We start from the raw sequence: 18981 nt of genomic DNA, 5'->3' as shown, positions 1-18981 counted from the left end.
AAGACTCAAGAAATATGTGGGCATCACCAGAAAAAAAGATTTGGGAAACTTTATAACATCAAAATACACTATCTGTGTTAAACATGAAGTTTTAGTTTCTATCTGCATTTTGTTAATTTTAGAGAAAATTAAAAGTTTCTCTCAATATCTAAATAAACATACACACATTTTTTAGTCCAGAATAATACAAGTTCATCTTAAAAAAAGATAGGTCCTAAACAGCTATAATTCCAGCTATTCTTCCACTCATGCAGTGCTCTAATTCATATCAAAATCTGTCTTGAACAGAAATGACCTTACAGAAGCTTGTGAGATAATAAGATCATCAGGTAATAAAAGAAAAAAATGAAGGGAGACTTCAAATGGACATGAACATAATACCCTTGCATTATGGAGCCTTAAACTCCCATTTATATTCTCATTCAGAATCAAAGTGGCCTCAATTCTCTCTGGCTTAATTGCTTTCAACTTGAAGAAAATCACTGATAGGGTGATTTAAATCATGTAGCTTTTGCCTGGACATCTCAGTTATTTAAAAAAAAAAAAAAAAAAAAAAAAAAAAAAAAAAAAAAAAAAAAAAAAAAAAAAAAAAAAAAAAAAAAAAAAAAAAAAAAAAAAAAAAAAAAAGGCAAATAAAGAGCAGTCCTTCAAGACTTCCATACCAGGCCGAATAACGTGCCAGTCTCCTTCACAAATAAGAATTTCTAATTCATAGATTCACAGTAATTTCTGTAAAAGATGAGTATTTTGATCAGAAGTTTAATTAGCTAAGGACTTAAAGGAGAAGGATCTGAGGACAGGCAGAATAGTAACTACACCAATTACACAGTGAGAGAGTAAAACTGAAGTGGGAGGACCTGTTGCATCAGCTGTGACTGCCCCAGGCAATCCAGCTCGTGGAGCTTTATTAGTGTCCTTGCTGCTCATGCGTTCAGCCTGGTTTGCTGAGGCAGTTCAGATGATCAGGGACCAAAAGCACCAGGGACACCCCATTAAAAGCTGGTTTGGGTAATGAAGATGCTGTTAGATGACAGCTGAGTTCTGGTGTGTTCAGAATCTGAGCCCATGAGAGAGGCACAACCCTGGTCCTCTGGACCAAACTTTCAATAAGTGAAAAAAAGTTTTACTGGCTTACAACCTGTTTAATTTTTTTTTTTTTAACCAACTACAACTATTTTGTGATTTCATCAATGGTTTTTTTATCCCACTGGGGGTTTTTTTTCCACATTTTTTGACACCACTCAAATGTTGCTCCTACAAGTAGCAGCACATGAAATGCACTACTGGGCACACACTGTATAAGACAAAAAAAACTTACTGAAGTTCACACTTCATCAGTATTGCTCTAGTTCTTTATTCTCCGCTGCTTATGAAGTGATACCATCACTCAGAATGTCAGTAAACTGTTCTAATGACACTGCCAGTGTTCACTCTGCCAGCTCTTTCCAAAAAGGTTATGATCACTGGAGAGATACACCCCTTCTCATTCACAGTTTGTCGTTGCTATTGGTACCTGCTTTTTGTTGGACGTAACTTGTTTTGGGCACCAAATACAGTCCACCTTCAAGCATATGCAGAAGATTGGATGTTAATTTTAGTCATCAATTATTAATTTCAGTGATATTTGATTAACAAAAAGGCATGCACAATAGCAAATGCACTCACATAATTATTTGAGAACATGCATGTACCAAACCTGTTCAAGTTTATTCTATTTTTATTGTTTTGATTATAATTGTCACTTTGAACCAAAACAATAACCTGACCTAGTTAATGACTTCCCTTTTAATGCAGCTATATCATATTCTTGATACTTTGATTCTTTCAGCTTTATCTGAATACTTTTCAGATTAATTAGCTGATTTTTTCATACAAGCTCCTATCTTTCCATGTTCATAAATCAAATTTTATCTATTTATTTTTTAGTTCATTGAAGAACCATTATTTCTTCTATTTTCTGTTTGCTCATGAATGCAAAGTCATATCATCTTATTTGGGGAGAGCAGATGACATTACCCCTTGTTCCTTTTTCTTATCATGAGCAGCAGCCAGAAGGTTTCCCAGTGAGCAAACCTGTGCTGCTGCACCAGAATAGAAGTTCCAAAGGAGATAAAGATCCAGGGGGAAATGTAAAGGTGACAGAGTTTTATGCCTCCGCTTAGTTACAACAATTAAAATTAAAAGCTGGAAATGAACAGAACTGGAAGCAGTTTTCTAAAACTTGAAACCAGTCAAAATATCTTTTTCCATAAATGTTTCACAAGTATTTAAGCTAAAAGGAATAATAACAAAGAGATTTTTTTTTTCTGATTAAGTATCTTTTCTTCTCTCATCTCATTTTGGCTCCGCTATTATACCATCTCCAACTGTTCCCAGCCTGAAAGAGGTTGTGGAGGGGGAGGATGAGCAACTAAATCTGAATTCTTAATGAAAACTTTCATATTATGATTAGTTACTACAAAGTTTGGGGGGCTTTTTTGGTGTTTTTTTCTTTGTGTGTTTTTCTTTTTCTTTTTTTTTTTTTTTTAATGAAGAAGATTCTTTTTCAGGTCATCTTTAAAACTTTCTAGAAGTGAGTGGGTCTTGTATGTATCTTACAGCTCTTTGAAAATCTTTGTGACAAGAAAAGGAGCTGAGCTCTTTTAATAATGGCATGTTATTAAAATACTAATGATTTTGCTGTTTAAAAGTGAGCTTTAATGATTATAACTCTCCTCTTTGATCAGCAGAAAATGGTGACTAATCTAAGACGGAAAAAAAAAAAAAAAAGTTTTAAGACTCAGAGATCTCTCCCAAGCCTGGTAGCTGCTGTAAAAGCTCAGAGACAAGAGAGTAAAAAGAGAATAAAACAGGCAGCAGACCATAAGTGCAGATGTTTTATTTTTATCCTGAAAGACTCCCCTGTCCAAATAACAATGAAGCAAATAAAGAAAAATATATACTGGTTTGACCTCACCTGCTTTTTGAATTTCTACTCTTCCTCCCCTGTAAGAAACTTCATCTCCTCATTGATATCAAGTTCTTTGACTTTTTCTCCCTTTTCTATGTCCAAGAAATCACTCAAAATCCAATTGCCAGTTATCACACTGTCAGGGCATTCTGCCAGGTCAGGTTGAAGACTTTTTTCTTTCTCTCTGCCTACCAGAGCAACCCCTGGGGCATCATAAACCCTCTCCAGTTTCTGTCTCAGAAAAGCCACGAAGCAAAATGCCACATCCTTCCAAAGCCCAGACACGGGGACCCCTTCATTAGTCAGGCTAAATGGGACACTGGGAGATCGTGCTTTACTCTGCAAGCCTGTTTTCCTACCCCTCCATTCACCTTACGTCATACTTAAAGCAAATATAAGGTGAATGCAAGCTCTGCTCATTGTGTCTAAAATACGGTGCATTTATGATTTGACTTTTTGAAAGACACAGGCACAGAAAATAAGAAAAATACAATTGTTTTGAAAAACAGTCTCTCTCCACCCTCTCACCAGCTGACCTGCTCTTTCCTGGCTATTGTGGGGTTTGTAATACAGGCTTTCAGAGTTGCTCGTGGGTTCTGCCCCATCAAACATTCCATCAGAGACTTTGCCCTTGTCTAAAATCCCACCAAGTAGGATAGCTCTTACTGGCTTACATGTCTTCCCACAATACCAAACAGCTTGAGTTGTCAGCCCAAAACTCATTCTATTTATATCTTCCATCTCTTTGACCTGTTAAGGGCTGTTTTCCATCCTCATTCCATCCACACCCCAGGCACTACCTCCTGTGCATGGCTCTCTAGTAAGGAAACTTTTCGTTCAGTAATGTATACAACTTTTCCCATTCCCTTGACCTTTTAGTGCAAACTGCTCAGTGGACCTTACATTGCATTTTGGTCTGTCCAATAAATGCAAACATCCCACGAGGGCAATCACACACAGTTTGAGTGTGAACATTTGCAGTAGCAGCTAATTGGTCTGGATGACACAACCAACCCCCGACTTCTTCCTCTTACCTCTACCAGAATTATTTCAGAAGCAGAATAAATTTAAAACTAAAAATAAAATCTTTAAAGTCCAGTAAAAACTCTTTCTTATATTTATTTTTTTTCCTAGATCTCTGCAGTATGGTATTTTAAAGCAGCTGCTCTGTTGTTATAGCAAAGGCTGCACTTCATAATGTTGTCTTACCCCTTCCCTCCTCCTGTTTTCTGAAATTTTAGACTGAGGCAAATTTTCCCACTGTGTTTCAAAAATATAGTTATGTATTTTTAATTATCATTATTATTTTCATACTGTGGCTTTCATTTGAGCCACAGAAAAATCTGTGCTTAGAATCCTTAGAATCCAAGAGGAGTTAACGGCATAATACTTTCATATTTTTTCCTCAGAACAAATTCTTGAGATGATGAAGTGGAAAACTTAAGCTGTTTATTCTCCTCCCATTTCCCTTGCTCCTCTTTGTGAATCACAAAGGTATCAACTGATTGCTATTACAGACTTAAAAGGCAACAGAATAAATTTTTTCACTGTTGTGTAGTTGTTTTTTTCCCTGACTTATTAACAATACCAAGAAGTGCTACATAACACCATGACACATTAATAGCTGTTGTTCTTCAAACATCATCATATCACAATCTCTTCTTGTATGCATTTACAAATGTTGTGTGAAAGAAATAAGCGGAGCTCGTGGTTTTTTTTTTATTTCTACACCACAGCAGAAGGAAAAGCCGATTAAAAGATTTATTCAAATATTTACATGACACACACTGTTGCAGTATTAAAATGTGAGCTTTCTCCTTTTACAAATCTCTTTTGTAAAGCAGTAAGTCTTTTCTCCCCTTTGTTACTAATGTAACTTTTAAATTGTAGTTACAAGTTTCAATGACTTCAGGTTCTAATTGGACATCCCCTCCAATTCTTCTCTTCATCATCCTCTTCCCCCTCTCAATACACCTTGTTTTTACACCGACCTGACAGCCCAGAAAGCCAAATGTGTCCTCTGCTCCATCAAAATGAGCATGGCCAGGAGGTCAAGGGAGGTGATTCTGCCCCACTGCTCTGCTCTGGTGAGACCCCACCTGCAGTGCTGTGTCCAGCTCTGGGGTCCTCAGCACACGACAGACATGGAGTTGATGGATATCAGGAAGAAATTCTTCCCTGTGAGGGTAGTGAGGACCTGGCACAGGCTGTCCTGGGCAGCCCCATCCCTGAAAGTGTTCAAGGCCAGGACAGGGCTTGGAGCAATCTGGGCTAACGGAAGGAGCCGCTGCCCATGGAGGTTGGAATGAGGGGATCTTTAAAGTTTCTTCCAACCCAAAGCATTCTGGGATTCTCTTATGACTCTGTAGAGTTTCAGGTGTCTAACCCGTTTCCTCACTCCCAGTACTGCTCCACACTGCTCCATGTATCCTTCCACGTGCCAGCTTTGATCTGCACATCCTCTTTGTAATCTCACCCTATGTGCCCTTTATCCACACACCTCCTTATGTTTGGAAAGTTTTGTAAGTGGGTGATAGATCAATACCCTCTGCATTTCAAACATTCTCCTTAAAGTTCATCTCTTTCCATAAGCCTGTGAAATATAGTAAAAATTATGATCAGCATCCCAAACAGCATCAGAGCCATCAGTACAAGCTGCTGGTTTCTGGAACCGGCAGTAGCCCTGAGACTGCAGCCCTAACCTCTATTCCTGCCTTTTACCATTTCCTGGCATTCCTAAAGAAAACAGAAAATGGATATGAGGAGAAATTAAGAGACTCTGGTATTTATATTACTCCATGTATATTAAATGTCTAAGCAGTACAATCAGGACTCAGCATTTCAGCTGCAGCATCCCCTTACTCCAAGGCATTTTTCCCTTTTAAAATGTTGCCATATATTCTCCATTGCCATTGTGGTGCAGTGGAAGACAACAATTTACCTTGAACACTGAAGGTAATGAAGTAGACATATTTAGAGCATAAATATGTAGATGTATACAGTTAGAACTGCATTCTACAATATTAATTCCTAATGTTCCTGAATGCATTCAAATATCAGATAGCTTGAGCTATTTTATGCTTCCTATTAGATATACGGAGATGCAGAGTCATAAAAAAAGTAAAATGCTTTGTGTATAGACATTTAGCTGGTTGTGGCAGAGCTGGGAGAGAACCTAAATCTGATCTATCCTCTTGTGAGTTTTAAATGTGTTACCTTCCCTATCATCGGTGTGTGGTGATCAAAGTCTCATGAATATGCACACTCGTTGCCAAACTAGCTGGAATCCTTTAAAATCCATTCCCCATGAGTACAGCAGACCTACTGAAGACCTTAGCTAGAGATAAACTCATTCTAACTCAGCTCATATTTGTTTCATGTGACAGTCATAAGCACCATCATCAATTTGACAGCAATTTCAAGGACCAGCAAAAGTAATCTCTTCTGTTTCTTGACCACTGAAGACAAGAAGTCCCATATTAAAATTTATCAAAACTATGAACTACAGACATATGGAGCCGAACATCTTACTTCAAAGGGATTTGATAGATAAAATATTATCACAAAACTATTTATTCTCCCTATCTGTTTCTGATTGCCACTTTATTTCCTACTAACCCTGTTCTAGCTTTTTCTTCAATCCATGTTTCACTGACAAGCTTGGGCTCTGAAGAACTCACAGTGATCAGTGGAAACATATCCTTTGCCCCTGGTTATAGTCTCCTGATACTTACACTGTGCTACTCTTAACTTAAAATTAGGCGATGTAACAGATAATCAGTACTGCAAAACCTTCAGCTGGGTAAGTTCATTGGTAGAGGGGGGGATTTTTCTGGTAGGTATCTGGAATATAGTCTGGAATAATCAAAACATCAAACACAGTTCAGGTTGATAAAAGTACTGAAATCCTACCAAAGGAACATACTTAGATTAGACACATAAACTTGCTTCTGCAAGAGCTGTGTGAATAGCAGAGTCTTCATTTTCTCTATTTCAAGTTCAGTTTCAGAAGAATAGCAAAAGTTCTTTCATTCCCTGTATGATATGAAAGAAGCTTAGTAGCTCGAGTTCCATTGTAAGCTCACAGAAGAATATATAAAACCATCAGCACCAAACGCCTATCAAAACTTGAAGGCACAGAGATGTAAAATTAACAAATCAAAAAATATATTCCCGAGTGCTACGAGGCGAACTGTTTGGAATGAAGACATTTTCCACCAGCGCTTTAGTTGTTTTATGGATAAAATCAGAGTTTCTGGTTCACAAAACAACTAAACACAAACAGCACAGACATGAACATGCAAGAATAGCAGGGCTTGACCCTGTGCTGCTACAGGAAGTTTATCATAGGTATAAGGGATTGTGATGGCATTCTGAATTTCCTAATATAGGAAATGGTCTCCTGTGTGTGAGCACACCTTCAGCTTATAGAAGAACATCAGGGACACTGACCACACCAGGAAAGTATTACATGTGACAGGAGCAAATACCTTACATTTAATACCTTAATATTTAATTTTTGCAGGAGATAAAACCTCCCAGAACAACCTGGGCTTCAACCGCCCTACCAAAAAAATAGGTGTATAATCGTATGCTTTCATTGTATAAACATAAGTTCCTTAAGAAGCTGCTGCACACACACTTTCATGCAACTCATTCAGAGCTCAGCTTGCAATATATTTTTTAGTATGGATGCTTTTGTGATTTTTAAAATGAAATAAAACCAGCAAGTTACCCAGACAGCAATGTCACACTAACACTTTGTAACAAAAATTATTCTCAACTACTGTCAGTGTGAAATAATAAGAAGACCAAAGACCAGAGGAAGAAAAAAGAACTAAAGTTGAAAAAAATAAAAAAGAAAAAAGAAAGAAGAAAAAGAACAACAAAAAAAAAAAGGGATCAAAACATTTTTAAATAGCCAGAATGCTTTTTGATTTTCTGTTTGGATTCTGTATCAAAACCCAGACAAAACCCAGCAGAATTTATATATAAGTTGGAGCTTATCAGTATGTTAGATATTTGATTAAAAAAAACACATCAGATTATTAATAAAACTGCCAATAAAAACTAATAAAAAAACTTCTGCAATCACACAAACCATGTATTCTGAGAAAATTTTCCACCCAGTGTTTCCACCACAAAATGAATGGATATTGCTTATGAATAACCACACTGTAAAATAACATAATCACTCCTGGCCTTTCCTACAGGCCAGCACTTATATCTACTTCAAATAGCCACTATTCCTCTCATATATGACACTGAAAAAGGCAACTCTCTGACTAAGAATGGTTTGTAGCCAGCAGGTAACAATTGAAGGAAAACAGCCTCTCGTTTTCTGTTCCATCTCTCCTCACCAAAGGCTTGGATATAACTCATCCATCCCTGACAGATAAGATTAGCTAATGACAGGGTTTGGGTTCATGCAGTAAACCCAGCTAAGAATGTACAAGCAAACATATAGAAAAGAGGCTGCTGTTGGCAAATTTGAAAGCTTCAAGTTCTTTCAGGCCAGAGCTTGCAGAAAATCAATTTCTACATGAATTTTTATTTTTCTTTTAAAACAACTCTGTAGTCAGATCAAGTCAAACTTACCATCTGCTGCAGAGAGAAATACAGCTCTACTCACGAATTGCACTACCAAACTTCTTTGTAAACTTTACAGGCAAGCTGTTCCTGTCAGAATTTAAGTCATTGTGATAATACATCTTAATATTCGGTCAGGCTTTAAATAAAGAGTGACAAAAGTCCGCATATGGATGACAAGCTGTTCTACAGTAAATATTTTTGTATTTATTGAGAAGGGGCTTATGGCAGCTTAGGACATATTCCACCAGGCATTTCAGTCTAAAGTACTTACTGACTAATAAAACCAAGATAAAATCCCAGCTTGAAAATCCTCACCAAAATTTAGTTTTTAAATTAACTTGATCCTATTCTTATTCCTATTCCTATTTAGTTATGCTTTTACTTAGTTTACTTGAAAACCTTTCCCAGCTGGTGGATGTTATAGAATGGAGAACTTTCAGTACCCTGCATTTTAAGCAAAGTTTTATTCCCAAGTGACGTTGAATGTTTCTATGGAAGAGAAACAGCAAATACAATGTAGTTTTACCATTATAGTTGACCTCTAAAACAGAGTAAAAATTCTTCCACTTTTTTTTGTAAACAAACTTGTTAAACCCATTTTCAATATTCATGCAACTGAAGGGATACAGCACAAAAATCCTTTAAAAGTTCCTTTTCCACATACTCTACTTAGAAACACAACTTGCTGAAAAGCAATGGCAAAAGCAAATCTTATGATATATAGGGATGCAATTGTTTTTTCAGTCTGAATTCCATTTTGAGACGTTACAAGGCACATGTTGCAATTAATATTGCAATTATAGTAAACTATTTGCTCCAAGTTCACTACATCTTATTGTTTTATTATAGCAACTACACAAGTAACTCAATACAGCAGAGAAAAAATAGGTTTTGAAACACCTGAACAAAACAGAAAGTATATTTAGTCACAGGCAAGCATGCAGCATGTAAAAAAAAAATGCTAATGAGATAAGTAACCTTACCCTGATGTTGGATCAACAGCTATGGCCTTGGGGTTATTGAGATCCAGCTCGATGAGGGTGACACACACTGACCCGTTCTGGCTGCAGACAAAGATCCTGTCACTGACATGATCCACGAAGTAAAAATTGCCCGTGATCCAGTCGATTGCTATCTGCTGTACATCTGCCAAAAAAAAAAAAAAAAAAAAAAAAAAAAAGAAAAAGAAGCTCAGGAGTGCAATTGCAATACAAATAACTGGCTGCCAGCTGCTTCACTGAGCAGATGCTCTGCTCACTTAAAGAGCTCCAGCTGTTTTACATGCATTAGATGGTATATTATAAGGAATCCAATTCTCAGTACACAAATAGTGGTTGGAGAGAATTTTTTCCTTTTTAAGCACGGAAGTCTGATTGCAACTTCAGTGGCGTGACAGATACACATTTGTTTGGAGTTCTGTTAAATATTTTAAAGTTTGTCGTTGTGGTTTTTTTCAGGGCATATTTAGAAGTAACATCAGTGAATGATGGTGCATCTGTGAAACAGAAGTCTGAAATGGTGATGGTAGAAGATTGCAGAGGGAAGGCAGCTCTGAAGCCACACAAGTGCTGAAGTTGGTGTCCTAGGATGTCTGTTACACCGTGGGGATGCCACCAGGTTACTGATTTAACCACCACAATAAATAGCATTGAGGTAAATATCTGTGGGGTACTCATATAGAGATATTTACTAACAGCTATGCAGTTTTCCCTTCCCTGTATGCTGTGGTAGCTTCTCAGCCACCCAACCAACTGTCAGTTCTTTTCCTTGTGGGATCCTGGAGACATTTTTTGTTAATGACTTAAAAATTCCATGTTTTCCCTATAAGCCAACTGACCCGTCCATGCACAGCTGTGCTGTCACAGTAAGCAAAAGTATCAAGAACAGCAAAGAACATAACTTTACCAATTTAATTTAACTTTAATATTCCTTTTTTTCCTATTCTTGTTGACAGGATTCAAGACCCTGTTTGGAGATTCTGTCATGATGAGAGAAGCCAGATGTGATAAACTATCATGTCACACAGTAGGGTTTTTTTTTTTTACTTTCAGTTTCTGTATTTCTATCAGCCCTCTGATGTGGAATATTTAGGTTTGTTTCCCACACAAAACTGTTGTTCCCATCATGTCAATGCTGCACTGGAAAATATAAAGTAAACTTGACTAACAATGATTGGAGGCTTTATGTTTTTGACAATAACTAAGGCCTTGTGAGTCATGCACCTGCTAAATACTTAAAGTAGACACGGAGATTCGTCTTGTCCTTCAAAGTGAGGGTAAATAAGATTTACTCAATGAAATACCAGGAATACCAGGTGTATTCCACCTCAGCCAGCCCATTACAAAGGTCACTGCTGTCTCTTCTCTCTTCATTTTCCTTTTAATTCAAAGTGAATATTGTGCCCTTTCCCTTCTTTGAGCTCTTATTACAAAGATCTGCTGAGCCAGAATAAAGAAATACTCCATTTATCCCTGTACCCAACCTCAAAAAGGAGGCCAATGCCAAGTGCATTGAGAGACATGTGTGAGCACTGATATATTTTAGACAATAATAAGGAAAACTTGGATTTTTTTTTTACTTTGTCCAAACAAAACATGGGATGTGCTTTTAAAAATATCAGGAAAAAAACACAAAACAAAACTCTGTGCCTCTGGAAATCAGTAACAGTTTAAGCATTTTCCATGTGTCTGCTTACCATTTTCTGAAGTTGGATTCATGGAATGAAAAGTTTATGGCTCATCGATTCAGTGAGACTTTTGGAAATTGCAGATAAGCTTCCACGTAATAGAAGCATTTCAGAAAGCATATAAAGAATGAAAGGTGTAAAAGGGATTCAATTTTAAGCATTTGTAGAAATAAAACTAGTAATTAAGTTCCTGCAATGAGAGCCTTAGAAGATTGCTGTACATTGGGAAGTGGGTGAAAAGGAGTAAGGTTAAGTAGCAGCCTGCTGGAGGAAGATGCTGATTTCTTCTTACTGTGAGGGAAAAGTAGCTATTTTTAGATAAATGTGATATAGACATGAAAGGCATATCACACACAGATCTGTTAACATAACAATACTCACAGTCATAAAATGTTTGCTCTATTCTTTCCTTAGTTATTCATCAACATACCGGAAGAAACTGCACAAAACAGGGTTTTTTAATGGAAAACAAGAATAATTAGGTTGTTCTTTTTTTAATGGGAAAAAAGAATAATTAATTCAAGCTCATATTAGGGATTTGCATCTGATAGTTAAAACTGTGAATGCTTAGCAGTCCAGGAAAAGTGAGACATCCTAAAGCAACCTCACACCATAACCTTTGTGTCAAAAAGCATTGGTAGCTCTTAACACCTATTTACCCAATTTCCCTTTCCCAGCAGGATGTCTTTGGGAAGGGCATGGAGGTCCCAGCAGCACAGGTTATTTGAGAGACTTGGGCTCATTACAACTGTATTCCTTGTAAAGCTGCTCATTCCAAATCATGCCAGGTTTCAAGACTTAAGCACAGAGTTTCCAGAAAAAAAAAAAAAAAACAAAAAAACCAGTACATTAATTCACATTACTTTTCTTCAGAAGAAGAATAGACTTCTTCAGAGAGGTGCCCTACCATGCAAATAACACTTCTCTAAAAAATAGATCTTCTAGGGCAGTACATCACTGTCATCTAGTAATTAACCTGGACACCAAACACACAGCAGCATTTGTAGGATTGAAGATACCATTGATCCGGTTTGGGTTTTGTCTTCTTTGTACCATGCCCTCTGCAGAGCATTGGGCACATCCACTTAATCACAGGGGGAGTTTAGAAAGAATTGTCCGAGTCCACTCCCCCCATCAAATTATATTCTGCATGAAAAATCCACTCAGCAGATAACAAGTGCTATGAATCACAGTTTAATCTCCATGGGTTTGCTGGCAGCTGTGCTTTAAGCTGCTGTGAAAGGCTCCTCAGTTATCACACAAGTTGCATGTGCTGTATACCATGGAGATAAGGGTTTGGTTGCACTGGGGACTTTATATATATATATATATATATATATATATATATATATATAAAACTCTTGCACTCAAGAAGTTACTGAATTATTTTCATGCCTATTTCTGAATTCATATATAAATCCCACTATGTGCAGATGTCTAGTCCACTCACATCTTTAAAAGTAATTAATCTTTTTTTTTTCTTTCATCCACACAGTTTCAGAAGTTCCTAAAAAGAGATGTTTCCCCACACATATTTATTCTGAGCAATCTTCTATAAATTTTTGAGGGTTCTTTCCTATATTAATAACAGTTTCCTTGGAGCATTTCTGTCAAATGTGATCATCCTTCCTTTATTACTTTCTAAAAAACTAGGATTTCCTCTGAAGGACTCCATAAAGAATAGTTAAGACATCATATAGTTGAAATTCTACTCCACTTAATGACATTATGTAGACCGTGGGCACCAGCAAAAGTATGGCTGGAAGTAAACTTTTCCTATTTCTTTTATACACACAAATATTATTAGACCTTTAGAGAAAACAGCAATTTCATATGAGGGTGGCTAAATCTTCAAAGGGTACTGGAAATGTCTTATGGCCAAAACATATTTTATACAAACCAGAGCCATAGAGAATGACTGTCTTCTTTCACTTTGATTTTCAAACATACATCTTGTACTGTAGGAATTGCTACATTTATTTCCATTTCGAATCAAGACTCGCACAAGACTTCAGAGAGCAGAAGAAAGGGAAAAGCAGTGACATGTTCTTATATTTATATTACTGTTGTAAGTGAGCATTCTGTATATGTGCCATCTATTAAAATCAGTATTATGTTAACAGATTTCATTTTTCCCCACATATTGGAGAAAGACTAGAAACAAAAATTATGAAGCTTTTTCCAGTTATACACTTCAGTATAAACATTCCTTGTTTTTTAACTGATCTAAGCAAACTACCCAGTGGAGTTCATAGGAACTGATGAAGTCTTTTTCAGACACTTCTGAGTGAACAATTTTGGATGAAATATAATTAAAATTAAAAGTGCTCAGTACACTCTCCATCTGCCTTGTTCTGAACATGATTGAAATGGAAATTTAGTCAACACTTCAAGGTGTGTGCTACCATTTCATTGCAAGTTAGTATGGAAGATTGGAACCAGGTATCATCCTTTCTCTTTCAGCACAGTTTATATTGATTATATATATTATCTATATTATATCTACATTATATTATATTATCGTATTATCATATAATATTTATTATCATAGAATCCTAGAATGGGTTGGAAGGGACCTTAAAAATCATCTTGTTCCAATCTAAGCCATTACTCCTTGTCCTATCAATGCATGTCCTTTATATATATATTTTCTTGCATTTTCCCTAAATAAATGAATATTTTTAACATATATTAGAAAATGCTTCTAAGTAATATTTCTTTTTTCACAAAAAATGCTTGGTGTTTTTTTTCTTTTTGAAAAAAAAATATCTTAAAGAAAAAATTATTTTGGTAATTTTGATTGACTGTTTTTTCTTCCATAACCCACGCATATCTCTTCTGAATGAATGTACCAATCCAAACTTCCACTGAGGAATTTCATTCTGGGCTTGCTTAAGGGAGGTGAGAGAAGGGGCAGTGGTTTAAAAACTGGCAGGTATATCTTTCCACTTTGCAAAAAGCAGCTCAGTGCTGTCATAGATAGTTCTGCAAAGAGCCATTTGTTTAATTTATTTTCTAGAAAGTGGGCAATTTTAAGGAGGGTGAAACTGTTGTTTGGAATGCTGGCTATATGCTTGGGGAATAAATGCTTTGGAGAAGTTGAAATAAAACTTTCAGGAGCTTAACATTCCTGCAGTGAGCATCCTCACACAAGGAAGGTGTCAGCACAGTCCCCAGTGGTGGTGCGATACAAGGTGTGATCAAGTGTTTCCTGATGAGACAAAAGAGGGTGAGACTGAAACAAAGGTTAAAACACATACATATGTGTGTGTGTGCGCATATATATGTGTATATATATATATATGTAGAGAGATATATATGTATAGATATATATCTGGAAGCCAAAATAATAAAAAATGAGATAACATAAAAAATAGGCCAAGATACTTGAGACATCTTGCCTTTCCCTATATTTTCTCAATCTTCAGGGTTTCTCTTTTTTTCCACATATATCCATTTTAGCGCTCCATGAGTAGGAAGCTGCTTTAATCTTTTGACTGAAAGCTGGGATTTTAGCAGATGAGTTTTTGTGAACTGTCTAAGGTAGAGAAGTAATATCAGTGCCAGCAGGCATAACCAGACTTAGTTTAATTACTATTTATTTAGAACAAAAAGAAGATAAAACTATTTATAAAAGAATAATCAAATTTTATTTCAAAGAACAACAGTAATAGGAGATAGACTTTCTGCCTCCACATGAGTAAAAAGCCAAGTTAAGAACAAGACCAGGACCAGCAAACCTTTCTTTTTCTCCAGTATCCAGTGAGACCAGTTAAATAGTAGTTAAAACACACATAAATGCCAGGCTGTGAAATCTTCTTGCAGCACTGCCTTTGCTGTGCCCCTTCTGAGAGTAATGTTCCTAATTAGCAGCCCAGACAACCTTATACTGACACTGTGGCTTGGGAAACTTAAGCTGGCATAGATTTCTCTGTGTCCCTGCTGCTGACAGCAATTTGCCATAATTATGTCTGCAATGCCATTTACAAACTATGATTTTTATTAAAGATGTCACAATTCAATAAGTTGGATACACTGTTGTCTAAACTTTTAACAGCCATGTCCGGAGTGATTATTGCATGTGTTGAAAAATGAAAAATCAAATGGAAAATATCCATCCATCTTTTTCAGGTGACTCGTCCTCGAATATCTGATTCCTCTGAATTAAATCAGCCTTCTCAGATATGGTTTCTTAAAAGCACAGTGCAGAACCTAAACCATACTGAATTTAAATAAGCAATTTAAAGCATCCAGACTTCAGGTTCCTCAAAAGAAAAGAAAGCTTTCCCACTTTTTTGCTGAGTAACATAATTTCAATTTCAACAAATTAGGTTACTGACAAAAATGTTGTTGGCTTTCTTCCATCCCCACAGCATATTAGGAGATACTGTGTTAAAAACCTATGAATGTGAACACTGAGACAATAGCAGTCTCCCCAGTCTGAAGGATTTTCAAAAATATGAACCTAATCTAAATATTATGAGCACTTAATGAAAGCATCCTGATAGCTCACAGAGACACTGAGTCTCTCAAAGATGTGGTCTATTCTGTCACTCAGGGATCCAGGACTTTGGCTTCCAGACAGGTACAGAAGAGAACACCTTGGGTTTTGGTGAGGCCCTGGCACAGGTTCCAGAGAAGCCATTGCTGCTCCATCCCTGGAAGTGTCCAAGGCCAGGTTGGACAAGGCTTGGAGCAGCCTGGTCTAGTAGAAGGTGTCCCTGCCCATGGTAGGGGTTTGGAATGAGATGGTCTTTAAGGTCCCTTCCAACCCAAACCATTCTGTGATTCCGTGAATCTATGATTTATTCTATATGAACACTCCTCACTCTGTTTAAAATCAGACTTTTATCCTTCTACTGGGTGCAGCCCCATCCACCAGGAAGATCCAAGGCCTGAAGCTTCCTACAGGTGAGGAGTTTTTAAATTTAGCAGTTCTGTATCTTTCAAATGATGCTGTGAAGGCCATGACATGGTCTGTCCTACAAGCTCCCTGTCAGTCCTCAGAGCTGTGAATTAAGCACTAATCACAAGGTAAGGCCACAGACACCAGTTTTGAGGCCTCTTTAGCAGTGCAGCAGATCCCCATGCAAATTTACTGCTCAGCTCAAAATACAGATATAAGTAAGAAGTTTTTTTAAATGAGGGTGGTAAAACACTGGCACTGGTTGCCCAGGGAAGCTGTGGATGCCCCGTCCCTGGAAGTGTTCAAGGCCAGGTTGGATGAAGCTCTGAGCAACCTGGTCTAGTGGAAGGTGTTCCTGCCCATGGCAGGGGGTTGGAATGACATGGACTTTAAAGTCTCTTTATACCCAAAGCATTCTGTGATCCTGTGAGCCTGCATTGGCTGAGATTGAATATTGAGCAGACGATGAGAGAGAAAGATGAGAGAGAAATGTGGGTTTAACAGCGAACTTACTCCCTCCATGGGGAATCCTGGGATTTATAGGGGAAAAAAAAACAACAAAAAACCCCTCATATTTTCCTCTTCTAACAAACCCCTCTGTTCACAGAGCACTCAGAGGAAATGTGATGATGGTGGACCCCTGGTCTGCTTGTGTCTTTCCCTGGAACTTTACAGCAGGGTGGCAAATTCTGTTCCTAGAGTCTTTAGCATATTTCTTATTTTACATGTGTTATAGAATGATTCTATCACAAAATGCATCCAGTTTCTGGAATGGGTAAGATGAATGAAGTTTTCTGTTAGTGAGTCTTGCGTCACAGAGCTGGTTGTGACGCCAACAGCTTAAATGAGCAAGGAAAAAGTCTGAAACAGTGAAATAAGGTCCTTTTGAATGGCCCTGTCTTTCAATCCTGACTGTTAAAGAGTTTTTAGAGAGAGTGAATTTTCTTACATCACTCTCATGTCAAAAACAAGTAAGAATAGTTGAAAACCATAACATCCCTAATTTGTGCATTACTGATCTTCAAGAACATTGCCCGGTGATTGTAAACTTATAATGGGGTCCCAGTAGCCACGCACATGCTGAACAATAAAGACAGATTTATAGAGGTACATAGCTATAACAGCACTATTTTTTTTTTTAGCTGCACATTCAAAAGCTTCTTATAAATCTGTAGAGACTGTAAATCAAACCCAGTTATTTACTTCAAAGCAGTTAAGTCACCCACAGTTAAAATTAAGGCATAATTCAGCTACAATAGGCATCCCATCAAGCACGTGGCCTCAGAGAGCTGCACGTGGCAGCATTAGGCTGTGACACTTGCCTCATTTAACCACCTCCCAGCAAACCCAAGAGTGTGCAACCTCCCACCTCCCTAGGACTGCCCCCTGCATGGATTATGAGCTCCATAAACCATCATCTCACACAAAAAATAAGGTCACTTAAACGCTTTCCTGTCAAGATGCTAAGCAGTAGACTATTACAGTTTTAAAGATATGTCAATAAGTAGAGTTACCTTCACAATATAAAGTACTTGAGGAAAATGACTTCCAGAGAAAGTTTGAGCAGTATAATGGCAGGGGTAAGCAATGGGGTTTTAATGGTGCTTTTCGGGGGATAATGTAGAAGTGAATTATCTTTGACAGCTCCTAAAGAATGGGTTGGGGAACAAAGGAAACTCACACTGCACGTGTTTTGTAGAAGGTAACATTTGTTATTCATGGGATCCAGAGCATGCTGTAGCTTGTTGCAGGTAAAATGCAGGTCATAATTTTGTAGGGTAATTTCCTTTGGAGCCCACTATAGTTGTTATTAGGAATATGTGGTCTAGACAATCGGAATATGCAGGACATGACAGGACCTAGTGCTATAAATCAATCTGTTTCTTTTCCCCAAAGGGCATTATTACATTCATTTTTAATCAGGAGATAATACTGGCCACAGAGTATTTTATTCTGTTTTACAGACATATTCATATTGGGCACAAAAATGTTTGTCTTCATCACAAAGATATTAGGGGAAAAGGAGAAGATACTAAATTTTCAAAAACAAACAAACAAACCTCCCAAAAAACAACCCACATGGCTAAAATAAATTGAATTTGCTTATAATATAACTAAAATCTGCAAACTAAGTCTAATTCAAATCCAGTCTGAGAATGAGGACTTAGAGAATACTAGAAAATTTTAAAATAACTTCAATAATATAAAACACAACTTGCACAGTTAGCAAACATACACCTCATTGTTCCACATAATATCTCAGAAACAAAACCACATCATGTACCTTACTAGATGAGATAGCCTCTTTTTTAGGGTTGCTAAGGAGAGAAAAAGAAATTGCTTCTTATATTGGGGACATTAAGCTGTTTCCTTGATTTTTTCCCTTCCCTCTAACAGAGAAATCATTGCCACCACCTGATGCCATCAGCATGCTGCAACTTCTGCAAGGCACTGAAACCGCTGTACAGCACCTACAAAAATAATTTGCTTCGTATTATAGTTTGAGCAAAACAAACAAATAAACTCCTTCCCATCTACAAACAAGTGACTGTAACAAGTACATACCATATAATCACTTCCTCATCCTCCCTTTCATTCTCTCTGTCCTTTTCTTTTTTTCATCCATTTATTACATGTCTTCAATATTAAAATAGTAAACTTTGAGGAGAAGGCTGTTATTTTTTTTTTTTTAATGTGACCCAATCCACAAAGCAGACAACTGCCTAGATTCAAAATATTGGCACCACTGACACACTTTTAAAAAAAAAAAAAAAAAAAAAAAAAAAAAAAAAAAAAAAAAAAAAAAAAAAAAAAAAAAAAAAAAAAAAAAAAAAAAAAAAAAAAAAA

The 18981-nt window shown here is 36.9% G+C and overlaps 1 protein-coding gene across 6 annotated transcripts in view; it reads right to left on the bottom strand.

Moving 5' to 3' along the window:
• LRP1B (LDL receptor related protein 1B) overlaps positions 1-18981 on the bottom strand; it is a 671639-nt gene that overhangs the window by 276392 nt on the left and 376266 nt on the right. For all 6 annotated transcript variants that reach the window (XM_027900055.1, XM_027900058.1, XM_027900056.1 and 3 more), the window contains exon 6: positions 9526-9688. In XM_027900055.1, the coding sequence (XP_027755856.1) occupies positions 9526-9688 (163 nt within the window). The remainder of the gene's footprint in view (positions 1-9525; positions 9689-18981) is intronic.

Source organism: Empidonax traillii, unplaced genomic scaffold (genome assembly GCF_003031625.1).
Source record: "Empidonax traillii isolate 1590-97213 ecotype Southwest subspecies unplaced genomic scaffold, ASM303162v1 scaffold702:size1046427, whole genome shotgun sequence".
NCBI classification, from domain to species: domain Eukaryota; kingdom Metazoa; phylum Chordata; class Aves; order Passeriformes; family Tyrannidae; genus Empidonax; species Empidonax traillii.
Note: the sequence above shows the minus strand (reverse complement) of the source record. Positions and strands in the feature narration are given on the sequence as shown.